Source organism: Chiloscyllium plagiosum, chromosome 3 (genome assembly GCF_004010195.1).
Source record: "Chiloscyllium plagiosum isolate BGI_BamShark_2017 chromosome 3, ASM401019v2, whole genome shotgun sequence".
NCBI classification, from domain to species: domain Eukaryota; kingdom Metazoa; phylum Chordata; class Chondrichthyes; order Orectolobiformes; family Hemiscylliidae; genus Chiloscyllium; species Chiloscyllium plagiosum.
This window is the reverse complement of record NC_057712.1, coordinates 40,124,611-40,142,006: the sequence shown is the minus strand read 5'-3', so window position 1 is coordinate 40,142,006 and position 17,396 is coordinate 40,124,611. Positions and strand designations below refer to the sequence as shown.

Here is a 17,396-nt window from a genome sequence, read left to right as displayed (position 1 = left end):
AGCAACCACCCCAACACACACAAAAGAAGTTGCATCAAGACACTGTTCAAAAGGTCCACAACACACTGCAGTACACTGGAACTCCAAAAAGAGGAAGAAGGACACCTATACAATGTATTCGCCAAAAACAGATACCCCCGCAATTTCATCAACAGATGCCTAAGGGAAAGACAACGGAATGAGGACATGCCACAACCCAAAGGACTAGCCACACTACCATACACTACATAGGACAAACAGGAAGACAGCTAACGGTCCGCATCCATGAATACCAACTAGCCACGAAACGACAAGACCAGCTATCCTTAGTAGCCACACACTCAGATGACAAGCAACATGAGTTCGACTGGGAAAACACTACTATTATAGGACAAGCCAAACAGAGAACAGCCAGGGAATTCCTAGAGGCATGGCACTCATCCACAGATTCAATCAATAAGCACATCGACCACTGCAGTGGACAGCGGACAACTGACAACCGGAAGTGGCAGGTACAAGTCACTTTAAATGCCGGAGGAAACATCACAGAAGCGCTTCACAGGAGGCTCCCAAGCACTGAGGATGTCACCTAGACAGGGGACGAAATGTCTGCAACACAAATTCCCAGCTCGGCGAACAGAACCACAACATGCTATACATTAACAATTGGGTTGAAGGAATTGAGAGCATTGTTGCTACATTTGCAGATGATACACAGATAGGTGGAGAACAGATGGTTTTGAGGAAGTGGGGAGGCTGCATAAGGACATGGAGAGGCCAGGAGAATAGGAAAGGAAGAGGCAGTTGGAATAGGTCGTGAGAAGGTATGAGGTCACGCACTTTGATGGGAAGAATAGAGAGACAGACTATTTTCTAAATGAGGAAAGGCTTCAGAAATCTGAAGCACAAAGGGACTTGGGAGTCTTAGTTCAGGTTTCTAAGGTTAACATGCAGGTTCAGTTGGCAGTTAGGAAGGCAAATGCAATGTCTGGATTCATTTCAAGAGGACTGGAGCATGTGGAAGCTCCACAAGAGCAGAGATGTGCTGTGGAAGCTGCATAAAGCTCTAGTTAGACTGTATTTGGAATATTGTGAGCAGTTTTGGGCCCTTTATCTAAGGTTGATAAGCTGGTGTTCAGAAAAAGTTTACAAGAATGATTCCAGGAATGAAGGGCTTGACAAGGGATTGAGGACTCGGGGTCTGTACTTTACTTACAAAGTTGAGGGGGAATCTCAGATGAAACTTACTGAATACTGAGAGCACTGGATAGATTAGACTTGAAGATGTTTCAACAAGTAGGAGAGACGAGAACTTGAAAGCACAGCCTCAGAGTAAAGGGATGTCCCTTCAGAACGGAGATGAGGAGGAATTTCCTCAGCCAGGGGGTGGTGAATCTGTCAAACGCATTGCTGCAGAAGGCTGTAGAGGTCAAGTCATTGAGTGTATTTAAGACAGAGAGAGATAGGCTCTTGATTAATATGGGGAGCAAGGGTTGTGTGGAGAAGACAGAAGAATGAAGTTGAGAAACAGATCAACCATGATCATATGGCAGAGCAGACTTGGTAGCCCAAATGGCTTAATTCTATTCCTGTATCTTATATTAGAGGTCCTGAAGTGTTAGAATTCTACCAGTGTATACTCTCTGCTCAGCCAATGGCACAAAACTGACTTGGGCAGGTTTAGCATGTGGATAACAGCTAAATACCGAAGACCACTTGTAAAATGAACGGCTTCGACGTCGTGATCTCTTGGACGTCCATACTTCTATTTAAAGAACACCAGCAAGCAAAATATGAAAATGGCAAACATCACCACTGGCAAAAGAAAGACAGTTCCTGATCATCATGGCCTGTGGAGTTAGATTATTTGCAAGGGCATTGGAAGAGATAAGCAAAAAGAAAAGGTCTTGTCAAGAAAACGGCTCAGAGGAATCAGAGGTCAGCAAATCATGCACCTTCAAAGTCCAGTGTATTCCATGCCAGAGTAGGGCTCCAAGTCTCAACAAAGAGATGAGGCAATGGTAAACCACCATCTTTTATTTGAGATAAAAGCTACAGTACAATGTGAATTATATCAACGTTGGACTTTGTGGATAACGCATTGACCACATTTCAATAAGTCAAGCAGAACCTTATTCCCACTATCCCTAGATAGCACACCAACGAATTAAAATGGTTATTAGTTTGGAAGATGTCACGGAGCTTTGTGAATTTCTGCAGTGCATCTTGTAGAAAGTACGCACTATTGCTATGGAGTGTTGGTGGTAGAGGAAGGGCACATTTGTAGATGAGATTTACATGGTCTGTTTTGTTCTGGGTGATGTCAAGCTTCTTGGGTGTTGTTTGAACTACTCATGCAGGCAATTGGAGAGTAATTCACCACACTCCTAACTTGTGCTAGACAGGTTTTGGAGAGTCAGTGGTCAATTATTCGTTGCAAGATTCCTAGCCTCTGATCTGCTTTGTAGCCAGTGTTGATATAGTTAGTCCTCTGATCAATGGTAATACCAAGAATGAGGTAGAGGGTCTTCAGTAATTGTAATGCCATTAAACATTTAGAGGTAAGATTAATATTCTCTAATGGTGAACTTGGCCATTACCAAGCTTGTGGGCACAAACATTACTTGCCACTTGTCAGCCTAAACGTGGATTTTGTATGGAACTTGCTGCATTTGGACACAGACACTTCAGTATGACAGAGTTGTGAATGGCGCTAAACATTCTACAGTCATCAGCAAATACCCTAACCTCTGACCTTATGATCGATGAAAGTTCATTGATGAAGCAGCTGAAGTTGATTGGGACCAGGACACTCTCCTGAGTAATGACTGCAAGGGTATTCTGGAGCTGAGATGACTGACTTCCAACAACCATAAACTTCCATTGTGCTGGCTAACCAGCAGAAAGTTTTCCCCAATTCTCATTGTCTTGAGTTCTGCTAGGGCTTCTTGATGCTACCCTCAGTCAAATTCAGCCCTATCAAGGCATACAAACAACGATCAAGAGTAGGCCACTCAGCACTTCAAGTCTGCTCCTCCATTCAATAAGATCATAGCTAATCTGATTTTACCCTTAACACTATATACCCCAAATAATTTTTCAACCTCTTGGTAATAAACAATCTAGATGTCCCTGCCTTAAAAATATTTGAAGATTCTGCATCCAACACCTTTGAAGAAGGGGATTCCAAAGACACTCAACCCTCAAAATCAAATAGTCTCTGTCTTATATGGGTGATGCCTGATTTTTAAAAGGCAGTTGCTACTTCTAGATTCTCCACAAGTGGAAATGTCATTTCCACGTCCATCCATTCAAGTCCTCACAAGATCTTACATGTTTCAGTTAAGTTTACTAATGACTCAGCCAACTCCAGAGGATATAGGTCTAGCTTGTTTAACCTTTCCTGATAAGGTAACTCAGTCCAGGTATTAATCTAGTGAACCTTCTCTTAACTGCTTCTAATGCATCCTTCCATTAGTACATTGCCCAATACTGTACACAATACTCTTGAAACGGTCTCACCAATGTCCTATGTAACAGAAGCATAACCTCCCCACTCTTGCATTCAATTCTCCTCCAATAAACCATAATATTCTGGCAGCTTTCTTGATTACTTGATGAACCTGGACCCCCCACTTCTGCAATTCATGCGCTAGGACCCAGATGACTCTGCATCTCAGAGCTTTGAAATGTCCCATTTAGATAACGTGTTCTTTTCATTCTTTCTGCCAAAATGCACAGTTTCCCACTTTCCCACATTATCCTTCATTCAAATCTTTGTCCATTCCCTTAATGTATTATATCCCTTTGTTAGCTCCTTATGCCCACCTCTAAATTCACTTTCCTACATTAATATCAACAACAAATTTAGTAATCATACCTTTGGCTCCTTTATCTATATATTGAGATTAATAGAAGAGTTGAGGCCTCCGTACAGACAACTGTGGCACACCACTTGTGATATCCTGAAAGATCCATTTATTTCCTACTCTGTGCTTCCTGTTAGCCAGCCAATCTTCTATCCTTCCCTAAATGTTATCCCCAACATCATGAACTTTTTTTTTTACAATAATGTTGGATGTACCACCTATCAAACCCCTTCTGGAAATCTGAGTACAATATATTCACTGGTGTTCTTTTATTCACAGCAAAGTTATCTCTTCAAAGAACGCCAAAAAATTAGTTAAACGTTATTTCCCTTTGACAAAACTATGCTGGCTCCACATGATTAGCTTAAACCTATTGAAATGCCTTTGTTTTAATATCTACAATAATAGCTTTTAACACGTTCTCTATTACAGATGTTGGGTGATCACTCAATTCTGGAATTCAGCTTTTCTATGTTTAAACTCAAGCTGTAAAGAGGTAAGGAGCTGAGTTGCCCCTTTGGAACCCTAAATGAGCATGAGGAGTAGACTACTAGTAAGCAAGTGCTGCTCAATAGCACTGCTGATGCCATCTTCCATCGGTAACTGGCTGGGTTGAAGTTTTGTTTTGTGTGTACAGGACATACCCGGGCAATTTTGCACATCACCTGACAGATGCCAATGTTGCAGCTTTACTGGAATAGCTTGGCAAGTTCTGGACTACAAGTTTTCAGCAGTATGGCCAGAATGTTGTCAGGGTATGTTGCCTTTGCAGTCACCAGTGCCTTCAGCCACTTCTTGACATTGTGTGGAGTGAATCAATTGGTTTAATACAAGCTTGTGATGCTGGAGACCACTGGAGGAGGCAGAGATGGATCATTCCCCTGCACTTCTGGCTAATGAATGCTGCAAATGCTTTAGAGTCTTGGTTTTTGCAAAGACGTGCTGGGCTCTCCAATTGTAGAGGATGCAGTTATTTGTGCAGCCTCCTCCTCCAGTAAGTGTTTAATTGTCCATCACTATTCATGACTGGATGTGGCAAGACTGCAGAGTTTAGATCTCATTAATTGGTTATGGAAACGTTTAGCTCTCCTAACTATCTTATACTGTTCCCTGGCAGCAAGTAGTCCTGTTTTTTAGCTTCATCAGGTTGACATCTCATTTATCGATATGCCTGCTGCTGTTCCTAGCATGCCCTTCTGCACTTTTCATTGAACTAGTATTGATCCCCTGGGTTGATGGTGATGGTAGAGTGGTAGGATATACCAAGCCATGTGGTTACATATTGTATTGGCGTACAATTCTACTGATGGCCCACAGTGCATTGTACATGCCCAATTCTGAGTTGCTAGGTTTGTTCAAATAGTATCCCATTTAGCATGGTGACAGTGCCACACAACACAATGAAAATGTATTCTCATTTGAAGATGAGACTTTATTTACAACAGGACTGTGCTTTGGTCACTTTTGCTGATACTGTCAGGACAGATGTATCTGCAGCCAGTGGATCAGTGAGGATGAGGTCAAGTATTTTATTTCCCCTTCTTATTTGGTTCCCTTAAACCTTGCTGTTAGACTGCGTCTGCAGCAATGTCCTTTAGGATGCAACTAGCTCCATCAATAACAATACTGCCTAGTCACACTTGGTAATGGGCACTGAAGACTTTTTTTGTATCTCTTCATTGAAGTAGATATAAAAAGGTTCTGATCAGCCAGGAGGACACAAACGTAGAATTCAGCAGAAAGCTTCTTTGCCAGTGTTTGACATCATGTGGTTCATGGTTAATGCTGAGGACTCTCAGAGCAACTCTCTACCAACTGTATACCGCAGTGCCTCAACCTCTCTGCCCTGCCAGTGGAACAGGGTATACCTTGGGATGGCGAAGCCATTGTCTGGGACACTGTGTGCAAGGCATGATTCTGTGAATATGACTGTAAGACTATTGTTTCATTGGTCTGCTTTCCCAATATTGGCACTAGCCCCCAGATGTTTCTAAGAAGGACATTTCAAGGTTGACTGTTTTTATTATGGGTCCCTTTGTCAATGCTTAGTGGTCAGTTTGGTTTCAGTTCTTTTCTTTAGAGTTTGTAGCAATTGATACAACCGAGTGTCATTTCACGCTATTTACTTAACGTTATTTGCCATTTCAGAGAACAGTTCAGCGTCAGACCAGGTTAGAATGGCAGATTTCCATCCCTAAGGGAATTAGATAAATTTTACAAATTATTTTTTGGAATTTAACAACATCTGATGTGGTAGGATTCAAACCTAGGTCGTCTGAACATTACCTAAGTCTCTGGGTTATTAGGAGAAAGTGAGGACTGCAGATGCTGGAGATCAGAGCTGAAAAGGTGTTGCTGGAAAAGTGCAGCAGGTCAGGCTGCATCCAAGGAGCAGGAGAATCGACGTTTTGGGCATGAGCCCTTCTTCAGCCCTTCTCTAGGTTATTAGCCCAGCATCAATACCAATATAAGGCTATCAAGCCCCTAACCTTTAAACTAGATGATGATTCAGGGCAAAGAACAGACTTTTGATTGCTCTTGTAAAGTGTCAAAACAGACAATGTGAACCATAAAGTTCTAGACTTCTGAAATGTTAAAAACACCAATGGAACTCTACCCATAAAGATAATCATAAAACTGCAGCAACCTTGCCTTTGTGCAACCAGCAGTTATCTCCTTTGGGCCCTCACACCAACCCCCACTTGCCACAATGTAGCACTGTTTCCACTTGTTGCCTTTTAAACAAACATTTTCAAAAGAATTCATTTATCCAAATACTCTGCAATGATCTTTAAACGAGCTGCAGAATAATTAAATTAAATTTTGTTTTGTTCCTAAAGAGCATTACTGCACTTTTAATTTAATGTGTGATAAAAAAATACAGACCACAGAGCGCACACAGCTCCAGCAATTTCAGCATTCTGAAGGTACAACCATCCAGAAATATAATTAATAAATTACTTAAACACATTTTCAAAACAGTTTATTGGTAAAATTAAACTATTTCAAATTCATCAGCACTATCAATCCAACCGTTTCATCACTAAAGCTTGCAAACAGTCCCAAAACACATGTTGTGCTCTTCCAAAATCTGACAAAATACATACACAATGAGTACCACACACCACCTTATCCTGCCTACTGACTGGTCAGCACGATGACTGTAACCATCACACACCTACACTTCAGCAGCACTGAGAAAGCACGTTTGCAACTTGCCCATTCCAGATCTTGACAAAGCTCGCAAGCGTGATGAGCCCTCTCTCCCAACCAAGCACGTGTGACAGTATGCCATCACCTGACAAACTACACGCAAGTACTGCCTTCCCCTCAACACACAAAATTGCGTACGAATTCCCTGCCATGCATGCTGACTGAAACAAATGAGCACATGTAGCAGTTATGACTGCCCCTGATTGCACACATGCAATGACACCCCAACTACCCCCACCCATTATAGAGTGTCCCCTAGCCTGCGTAATTACCTCCATACAGAATCTGGCTCCCATACCATCTCCCATTCCACCACTGCCTGTTGACTGTGCCATAGCGCCACTCTGCAACTCACATCATGTCTGTCCCTCCTACTTATCATATCCCCATGACTTGCTGACGCCTTGACATTCCTGACGAAGGGCATATGCCCAAAACGTCGATTCTCCTGATCTTTGGATCCTGCCTGATCGGCTGTGCTTTTCCAGCACCACACTTTTCGACTCTGATCTCCAGCATTTGCAGTCCTCACTTTCACCTGGTACTCGCTTGTCATGTTGCCCCTGCCAACGCCATCAATACCCCAATAACAGTTCCACACCTCTTCGACATTCACCTATGTTCCTTCCCCCCCGCCATCCCCCATTGACATTCCTCTCCAATGCACCTCCCATTGATGTCCCTGTTTGATGCCACCATCCTACTTGATGTACCCCCACGATCTCCCCCTTCCAATGTCCCTTGAGAACACCAAACCTACTACTTCCCGGTAACCCTACGCTGAATCCCACCCTGATGTACCTCTCAGGTTTCAATGACATGTTAGACCACCTGGATTTACCCCCCAACATGTTGCCCCCATGACCCTCCCTCTCCATTGCCCCCACACCCACCCTCATTGACATATTCATCAACACTGCATCACTCCTGTAATTTCCTCAGCCTTGCAGCCTGTATCCTCATAACACCTCTCATTAATGTTCCGTAGTACTCATCTACGTATTGCCCTCATGTTCCTCCTGCTTGCCCCCGTGTACCACTGCCCTTGTATCTCTACTCAATATGCCCCCCTTGACATATTTCTCCCAACCCAGAATCCCCCAATCCCACCCCATATAATCCATCTGCTTCGTCACTAAAGCCTGCAAACACAGTCCCATAAGAAATGCTGTGTTCTTCCAAAATCTGACAAAATACATACCCAATGAGTACCACGACCACCAAACTCACCACTCTGTCCTGCCTATTGACTGGTCAGCTTGATGACTGTAACCATCACACACTTACAATTCAACAGTACTGACAAAACACGCTTGCAACTTCTTCCCATGTTACCCCTGTCATTGATGTCATCCTAATGCTGCTTTCCCCTCCTGTTGAGGTTCCTGCTGCCGCTGCCCACCCCCCCACCCCCCTGAAAAATACATCCCTTCATGTATTCCTTCTTGTGCTTTTTACTCATATTAAGATAATATTCTTTCCATTTCAATGAGGGAAACTAAAATTATCCCAAGTCACAGGAAAATCAGGCAATGTTTTTCTTAAACAATAACAAATGCAATACATTCACAACGAAATTATTTCTAGAATGGCTCTTATAGTGACCAACACTTTTCTGGGTCAGAGTACTGAGTACAGGAGTTAGGAGATCATGTTGTGGCTGTACAGGACATTGGTTAGGCCACTTTTGGAATATTGCATGCAATTCTGGTCTCCATCCTATAAGAAGGATGTTGTGAAACTTGAAAGGGTCAGAAAAGATTTACAAGGATGTTGCCAGGGTTGGAGGGCTTGAGCTATAGGGAGAGGCTGAATAAGCTGTGGCTATTTTCCCCAGATCATTGGAGGCTGAGGAGTTACCTTTATAAAATCATGAGGGGCATGCACAGGGTAAATAGACAAGGTCTTTTCCCTGGAATGGGGGAGTCCAGAACTAAAAGGCATAGGGTGCCGGGGGAAAAGATATAAAAGGGACCTAAGTGGCAACATTTTCACACACAGGGTGGTGTGTGTATGGAATCAGCTTCCAGAGGAACTGGTGGAGGCTGATACAATTACATTTAAACGGCATCTGGATGGGTACATGAATAAGAAGGGTTTAGAAGGATATGAGGAGAAAGTGAGGTCTGCAGATGCTGGAGATCAAAGTTGAAACTTTATTGCTGGAACAGCACAGCAGGTCAGGCAGCATCCAGGGAACAGGAGATTCGACGTTTCGGGCACAGGCCCTTCTCATTCCTGAAGAAGGGCCTGTGCCCGAAACGTCGAATCTCCTGTTCCCTGGATGCTGCCTGACCTGCTGTGCTGTTCCAGCAATAAAGTTTCAACTTTAGAAGGATATGAGCCAAGTGCTGGCAATTGAGATTAGATTAGGTTAGGATATCTGGTCGGCATGGACAAGTTGGACCGAAAGATCTGTTTCTGTGCTGAACATCTCTATGACTCTATAACATATTCTTCAACTCACTGAGTCAATGGCACTTTGAGATGATCCATTATAACTCAAGATGATCCAGCATCCGTTGCAGAAAGTATAAAACAGTGATGAGCGGACAATATTTATCTTAGAAAGGTGGTCATAAATATGCCTACTTTTGTTTATACACATTCAACTTGATAAATATTTTTGCATTTGGCCCTTTATCAAGATGCACCAAGAAAACATCATCAACTGAACAGAGTTATCTTTAACGTATTCCTCTTGTGTGCAATAAGTTTTGATCTTAAACAAAATTTGTTTAAGATCTTAAACAAGATCAATTGTCTCTGTAGTAACAAAGTATTGTGAAATCTTACCCCATTCTGTTCCATTGCCTGAACTTCTCAACTCTCCTGCACCTTCATCTTCTGATGTTCCCAGAAAATCAAACTCTCGCAGTGCTTCCTCGGTATCCATATCGTCCACAGGATCAGAAGACACTCCTTTGTTAACAAACTGGTTAAAAAGATGACAATTTGAGCAATGAACCAGAATGGACGTTATACAGTATTACACAAAGAGCAACTAAGGTAAACCAAGCAAATAATTATGTATGTCTAGGCTTCCACAATCACTATAAAATCTACACAGTGGAAATAATTAACAAACATTGCCGTTGTCAGAAATATATTTTATCATTAGATCAAATTTTATATCAGCATTCACAACTTGCGGTAGCCATCATGAGTAGTATACTTTGATAATAAACCATGTTCAGAGGTTGTACTTCAAATGACCATGTTTCTTGGTAGGCAGTGTATAATATTGTGTATAACTGGGTTAGTTCAGTTGGCTGCTCAGTTGGTTTGCAACGCAGCATAATGCCAACAGCATGGGTTTAATTCCCGCATCGGCCAAGGTAACCATGAAAGACTCTCCTTCTCAAACTTTGCCCTTGCCTGAGGTGCAGTGACCCTTAAACCATCAACCCTTAAACCACCACCAGTTGTCACTCTCTAAGACAGGGTAGCCTATGGTCCAGTAGGACTATGGTGACTTTACCTTTACTATATGTATATTATACACTGAAATTGCTGTGGAGGGGTGTGAAATCACCATGTTCAATGAAGCCATAATCATGTGCCGCTTATTAATATCAAAGCTCCTTTAGCTGCTCTGCTTCCTCCACTGTAATTCTTAACATTCACCACTGGAAAGTGCTACACCAAAGTGTTTCCTGTAAAACAACCAACATCATTGCAAAGATGAAGAAACCAAGTGTTGTTTTTTTGATTGGTATCAACCTATCTTTCTCTATTCAATTATTCCGTATCTCCCTTCTAATTGCTTCTTCCTCTCACTCTGTTTGATCAGAATATAAGACTCTAAGGTCTCAAAATTAGTGAATATTCTCAGGAAGTGAAGTCTTGCCTCAATTATTTAAGAGCTTGGGTAGACTACACCTAGAGTACTGTTTTAATCTCCTTATCCCATAAATGATATTATTCAGCGACTAAGTGCAACGAAGATTCACCAGGATGTTCCAGCATGGCAGGGCTGTCCTAAGAAGAGATTGGGGAAACAAAACCTGCATTCTCTTCGGTTTTGAAGAATGAGAGGTGATCTCATTGAAACCTACAAAAACTGAAAGGATTGGACAGGGTAAATGCAGGTAAGATTTTCAACCTGCTTGGGGAGTCTAGAACCAGGAGGCATTATTTATAAGGAAGGGGAATGCCATTTAGGTACAAATTAATGAAAAATTATTTTACTCAGAGTTGCGAACCTTTGCAAGTCTCTTCAACAGAGGGTTGTGGGCATATAGTCTCAAAGTATGTTTAAGGCAGAGATTGATTGCACCACTGGTAATTAGGGAACCTGAGTGATTGGGACATGGTGAGTAAACAGTATTAAAACGTTCAATCATATTGAGCAGTTAGGCGGCTTAATAGGCTGAATGGCATACTATTGTTATGATGTCTTGGCTGTTGGTAATTCAAATCAAAGAAAAACCTGCTGTGATCTTTCCTTGTGATGGCATCCACTGGCTGACTGTGGTATGGTTACTGCCAATCAACTGTCACTTATGATTAGGTTCAATTGTATTTCTGGACTGGCATTGCAGACCACTATGTAGTGCCTGAGAAGATGGGTCTGATAGCGGTCTGAAAATTTCTGGCGATGCCTCTTTTGATGCCTCTCAAAAGCATATGTTGAGTGGTAGAGTAAGGTCAAAGTAGTCTAGGAAGTATAAATAACAGATCTCTTGTAATTTGCATGTTTTGCTGAAGGATAAAATAGGTCACAGGTCATCCACGCACCTTTGGCAGCATATGATAAAAAAAGCATCTGGACAAAATAGCAATTTCTCCCCACAAGTGACAAGGGTTTAAAAGTTGGTCATCCCCCTCTATATTGTTATACTATTTCCTTGATTAATAATGTCATCTGCACAGAAGTATAAAGTCTTGATAATACTTGCAGAGGAAGCTGTCATTTTGACATTAACAAGTCCCATAGCTTCTTTATTAGTTATTTATGAAACATGATTCACATGCCTTGTTTCAACAACACCTATCCTCCTTTGTAATCTGACACTACTTCCAACTTCTGATATATTTAGGAGTGCTTAGGAAAATTTCCCCCTGCTGAATGACTAATTTAGTCATTGGTAGAAAGCTTCTGATTCATAGGTTTTGAATATGTACCTCGCAAAATCAACACAACTGGACTTTGCTTACAACGGTGCATGCCTGAACAGACTGTTAATAAGATCATCAAAAAAAATGTTGCTGACAAACTGGTTTCCAAACTGATTGCATTCCTTTAGATTCTTCATCTCCAAGCTCCCGTTCTTTCTTCTCATAAATTCTCATCTCCTCAAATCATAGTTTCACTCTTTTCCTTTCTAAGCTTTGGAAGGACTAGCTTTCGGAGCACTGCTCCTTCATCAGGTGATTGTAACAACCACCTGATGAAGGATCAGTGCACCGAAAGCTAGTGCTTCCAAATAAACTTGTTGGACTATAACCTGGTGTTCTGTGATTTTTAACTTTGTACACCCCAGTCCAACACCGGCGTCTCCAAATCATTTCTAAACTTTAGGAGCCAGTACCCCAAGTACTTCCCTCCTCTGACTAGGATTTAGAAAAACACAGAAGCTAGAAGTAGGCCAACAGACACTTAAAGACAACTCCACCATTCAATAAGATCATGGCTGATCTTCTCAAACTGCCATATTCCTGCTTTCTTCCTATACCTCAATTCCTTTACAATCTGGAAATGTTTACAATCTTTTCCTTGCAGTGACTTGGCTTCCAAGTTTTCTGTGGTAGAGAACTTGAGTGAATAACTTTTCCTCAATCTCAGTCCTAAATGGCATACCCTGTATCTTGAACCCCAAGTCTATATTTCCAAACCCGGGAAAACATCCTCCCTGCATCCATTCTGCCTAGCCCTGTTAGAATTGTGTGTGTTTCAGTCAGATCCACTCTCATCCTTCTAAACTCTACTGACTACAGGCCCAGTCGAACCAATCTCTCCTCACAGATCAGTCCTGCCATACCCAGTATCAGTCTAGTAAATCTCCGCTTTACTCCCTCTATGGCAGGTATATTTGGGTAGGGAGACCAAAACTGCACATGATCCTCCAGGTGTGTTCACACCAAGGCCCCTGTGTAACTGCTGTAAGATATCTTACTTTTGATCTCAAATGGTCTTGCAATGAAGGCCAATATATCATTTGCCTTCCCAATTGTTTTCTGCATCTATCAGTCAACTTTCATTGAATGGTGTACAAGGACACTCAGATCCTTTTGTACATCCACACTTCCCAATATATCACCATTCAAATAATACTCATCTTCTCCTGTTTTCACACATTGAAGTGAATAACTTTGCATTTAGACTGGCTGAATTGCATTTGTCATGTGTTTGCCCACATAATTTGTTTAAATTACTTTGAAGCCTCCTCACAACTCACTATACCACACAGGATGTCGGCAGTTTGCTTCAAATTTCTTTCTACTTCACTCAGTCTCAACACCCGTTCAAAAAATCATTTTTAATTCAACTTTTGGTAACCACACTCCTTCCATGGCTCTTCAACCATTTATCTTGGGTTTGACCTCAAGTGCCCTGTTTCACTTTTCAAAGGCACTGCATAAATGCAATTTGTTGCTGCTGTGTTCACAGGACTACATTCAATACATGGACTAGTCAAGCAAAGTTATGAAACACAAAATTTAATACACAAAATACTCAAGTCATGTCATCTCACTTTTATTAAGCATCATCCAGCTCGAACTCACCACTAACTCATGTAAATTGTCAAACTGCTTGTCTGATAGCCACTGCTGGATGAACAGAAATTTCATAAAATTAAATACAGTGAAGACCAAAGCAACTGTCTTCAAAACCTGTGGGAAATGTTTGTTTCCTTGACACTGATGCAATCACTGGCTCTGAAATGGTGAGGCTGAACCCAGTTTGTTTGCAACCTTGGTGTATGATTGACCTCGATGAACTTACAAATACATATGCAGCTATTTCCAATGCTATAACATTGTCTGACTCCATTCTGCCTCAGCTCATCTACCACTGAAACCGTTGTCTATATCTTTGTTATTTCCTGACTGGACTTCCAGGCTGGCCTTGCACATTCTGCCCTCTATAAACTTGATGTTTATGTCCGAATTCTTAACAAATCTTATTCAATTGTCACCCCCCTGCTTGCTGACCTTTACTTGTTTCACCTTATTTCACCCCAATTCAACATCTATCCTGGCAAGTCTGTACTTCTAAGATATCCTTGCTGCTCCGATTCTGGCCTCATGAATTTGCCTAATTTTAACAACTCCATAGCAAGTTTCAGCTGCTTTGTTGCGAAGCTCTGCAAATTAACCCCTCCACCTGCTGCTCTTCTTTGCTTTTCTCTTTTAAGGTACTCCTTAAAACCTACTACTGTACTTTGATCAAGCCTTTGGTCATCTGCTTAATATGTCACATTGCTGAGTATCTTATTTGTTTTAGATTAACTCAGAGAAGCGCTTTTGAACATTTCATTACATTAAAAACTCTATAAATAAAATTGTATTGTGGTACTTCTTCTGAATGGATTTAATTTCGAGGCATAATTTTTGTGCAGAAAATTCAGAACAGGAAAAACCTCCTGTATACAATGGTACAAGAAATATTTGTGAGCAGTGATTTTACCAAACTCCATATTCATTATATTCAATTTCAGTTTATTTTTCAGATTTTAAACTTCAACCAGAGTAGGTGTGTGTGAACAGACACACAACGTGCAACATGTAAGAACGAATCAACCCAGGTGTAATAAAGTTCACAACGTCACGCTGTACAGCTGGGTTATTTTTGGTAGAACTGAATTTGTAAGTGATAAATTGTGTTGGTTTGACAAGCAGCCCAATAACTGAGTGAGAGGTAAATGTGTTCTTGTTACAGTATTATTTTATAAGTTGTACATGTAAATTGACCCTCACAATATTCTCTCTCTCTCTAACATCTCTAAATTGTCAGATTGCTTGTCTTGTAGTCATTCTTCAATAAACATAAATTTCTTGAAATTAAATTCAGTACAGACTAAGTTACTGTCTTTAGAATCTTTGGGTACCACAGGATACCAACACAAACCCTGTTCAAACAGAGGCTGAACCAGATTGTTTGTAGCCTTGGTGTTTGATCTCAAGATGAGTTTCCAACCGCTTATTCACATATTTCCACTTAATGATCAAGTTATTTGTCATATTTCGGTGTACAAAGTCATAAGTCACATGGTATCAGGTTATAGTCCAACAGGTGTTTTTGAAATTACAAGCTTTCAGAGCACTGCTCCTTCATCAGGTGAAGTGGAGGGAAGCTCACGGGCACAGAATTTATAGGCAGAGAAATCACTGCAAGGCAATTCTAGGTAATTAAGAATGTTGAAGCATAGTACAAATGGAGTGAGTGGAGTGCTGACAGGCTGAATAACTAGACTTTGCAGGTGATCAAAAGTGTTAAACGGTGAGAGTAAAGTGTCAATAGCTGAATAGCTAGTGAAGGATGACCGATGACCCAATTATTTAAGGCAGAGAAATAATTAGAAAAAAATCAAAAGTAGTATAGTGCTAGAGACAAACCAAGTGGCTGGAATAGCATGACAGGTATATGAATCACGTGATGAGGCTCTAACCAAAGTAACAAGTAATCCAAAACTGTACAAACTAATTAAGGTACAGAGATCATAAGTTATCAAGGTGATGGTGTCAATACAGATCCTGCATCCACTACTCTTATGGAAAAGAGGTTCAAATATCTACCACCTGTGTAGAAGTGCTTTCTAAATCCCTCCTGAGATGTTTGGTCTGGCCTTATTTCTCAGACTATGTCCCTAATGCTAGAATTCCCAAACAGTAAAAATAATTTGTCTTTATCTACCCTATATTTCCATGTTACTATCTTGAAGACTTCGATCATATCACCCCTTAATCTACTAAATTCTAGAGAAATCGAAGTCTAATTTGTCTACACTCTCCTCATAATTTAATCCCTGAAGTCCAGGTATCATTCTTGTACTCCCTGCAAGGCAATAAAATATAAATGTAAATATTAGGCTAATGATGACTACATAACCACTGTCAATTGTTATAAAAATCCATCTGGTTTGTGAATATCCTTAGTTGATGGAAACTGTTGTCCTCACCTGTTCTGGCCTACATACTACTCCACAGAAATGTGGCTGACCCTTAATTAACCCTTGAAATGATCTATAAATCCATTCACTTCAAGGGCAATGAGGGATGGACACCAAATGTCAGCCTTGTCAACATTCCAAGTTCTAGATCAATATGATCAGAGGACTATAATTGAACCTCTTTAGAAAAAAAAGCATTCAGCACATAAACATACCACAAGTATGCTAATACACTACATTTTGAAAACATTTACACACAGCCCAATCATTTAACCTACCGAACTATCGCTAATTGTCCTCTCTTTTCCATCATTTTCATCATCTTCATCTTCATCACTAAATTCCGCTGCAGCATTTTCAAGAAAATTCAATGTTTCCAGAACATCTGCTGAATCAGTCGAAAGTGGTTTAACCTTCTCTCCGGAATTTCTTTGAAAAAAATTCAAAACTGAATTATATAATCTTGCACGTGTTTTTAACATAGGCAATCTATGACAAAATTTGTGGGGAATAATAACATGCTGTTATTTTGTAAAGATAAAATTCTATAACATGCTGTGGTTCAAACCTAATCCTTTATTCTCAGTGATTTCCAATGTTTTATTCCTCACATAATGAGCAAGCTACTCCCATGTTTGGCCATATATGCTCTATGACAGAGCAGTGGACGTTGTTATATATGGACTTCAGCAAGGCGTTTGACAAGGTTCTGCATGGTAGACTGGTTAGCAAGGTTAGATCACATGGAATTCAGTGAGAACTAATGATTTGGATACAAATTTGGCTTGCAGTTAGAAGAGAAGGAGTAGCGGTGAAAGGTTGTTTGTCAGACTGGAGGCCTGTGACCAGCTGTGTGCCGTAAGGATCTGTGCTGGGTCCACTACTTTTCGTCATTTATATAAATGAGTTGGATGTGAATAAAGGAGGAACACTCAGTACGTTTGCAGATGACATCAAAGTTGTTGGTGGAACAATGAAGGTGGTTTAATTTAAATTAGATTACTTACAGTGTGGAAACAGGCCCTTCAGCCCAACAAGTCCACACCGACCCTCCGAAGAGCAACCACCCCAGACCCATTCCCCTACATTTATCCCTTCATCTAACACTACAGGCAATTTAGCATGGCCAATTCACCTAACCTGCACATTTTTTGGACTGTGGGAGGAAACCAGAGCACCCTGAGGAAACCCACGCAGACACGGAGAGAATGTACAAACT

The 17,396-nt window shown here is 41.0% G+C and overlaps 1 protein-coding gene across 2 annotated transcripts in view; it reads right to left on the bottom strand.

Annotated features, from left to right (window-relative positions):
* Positions 1-17,396, bottom strand: part of LOC122542680 (striatin-like) — a 139,617-nt gene that overhangs the window by 45,503 nt on the left and 76,718 nt on the right. For both annotated transcript variants that reach the window (XM_043680661.1, XM_043680668.1), the window contains exons 6-7: positions 16,456-16,606; positions 9,858-9,996 (exon numbers count right to left, since the gene is read on the bottom strand). In XM_043680661.1, coding sequence (XP_043536596.1) covers positions 9,858-9,996; positions 16,456-16,606 — 290 coding nt within the window. The remainder of the gene's footprint in view (positions 1-9,857; positions 9,997-16,455; positions 16,607-17,396) is intronic.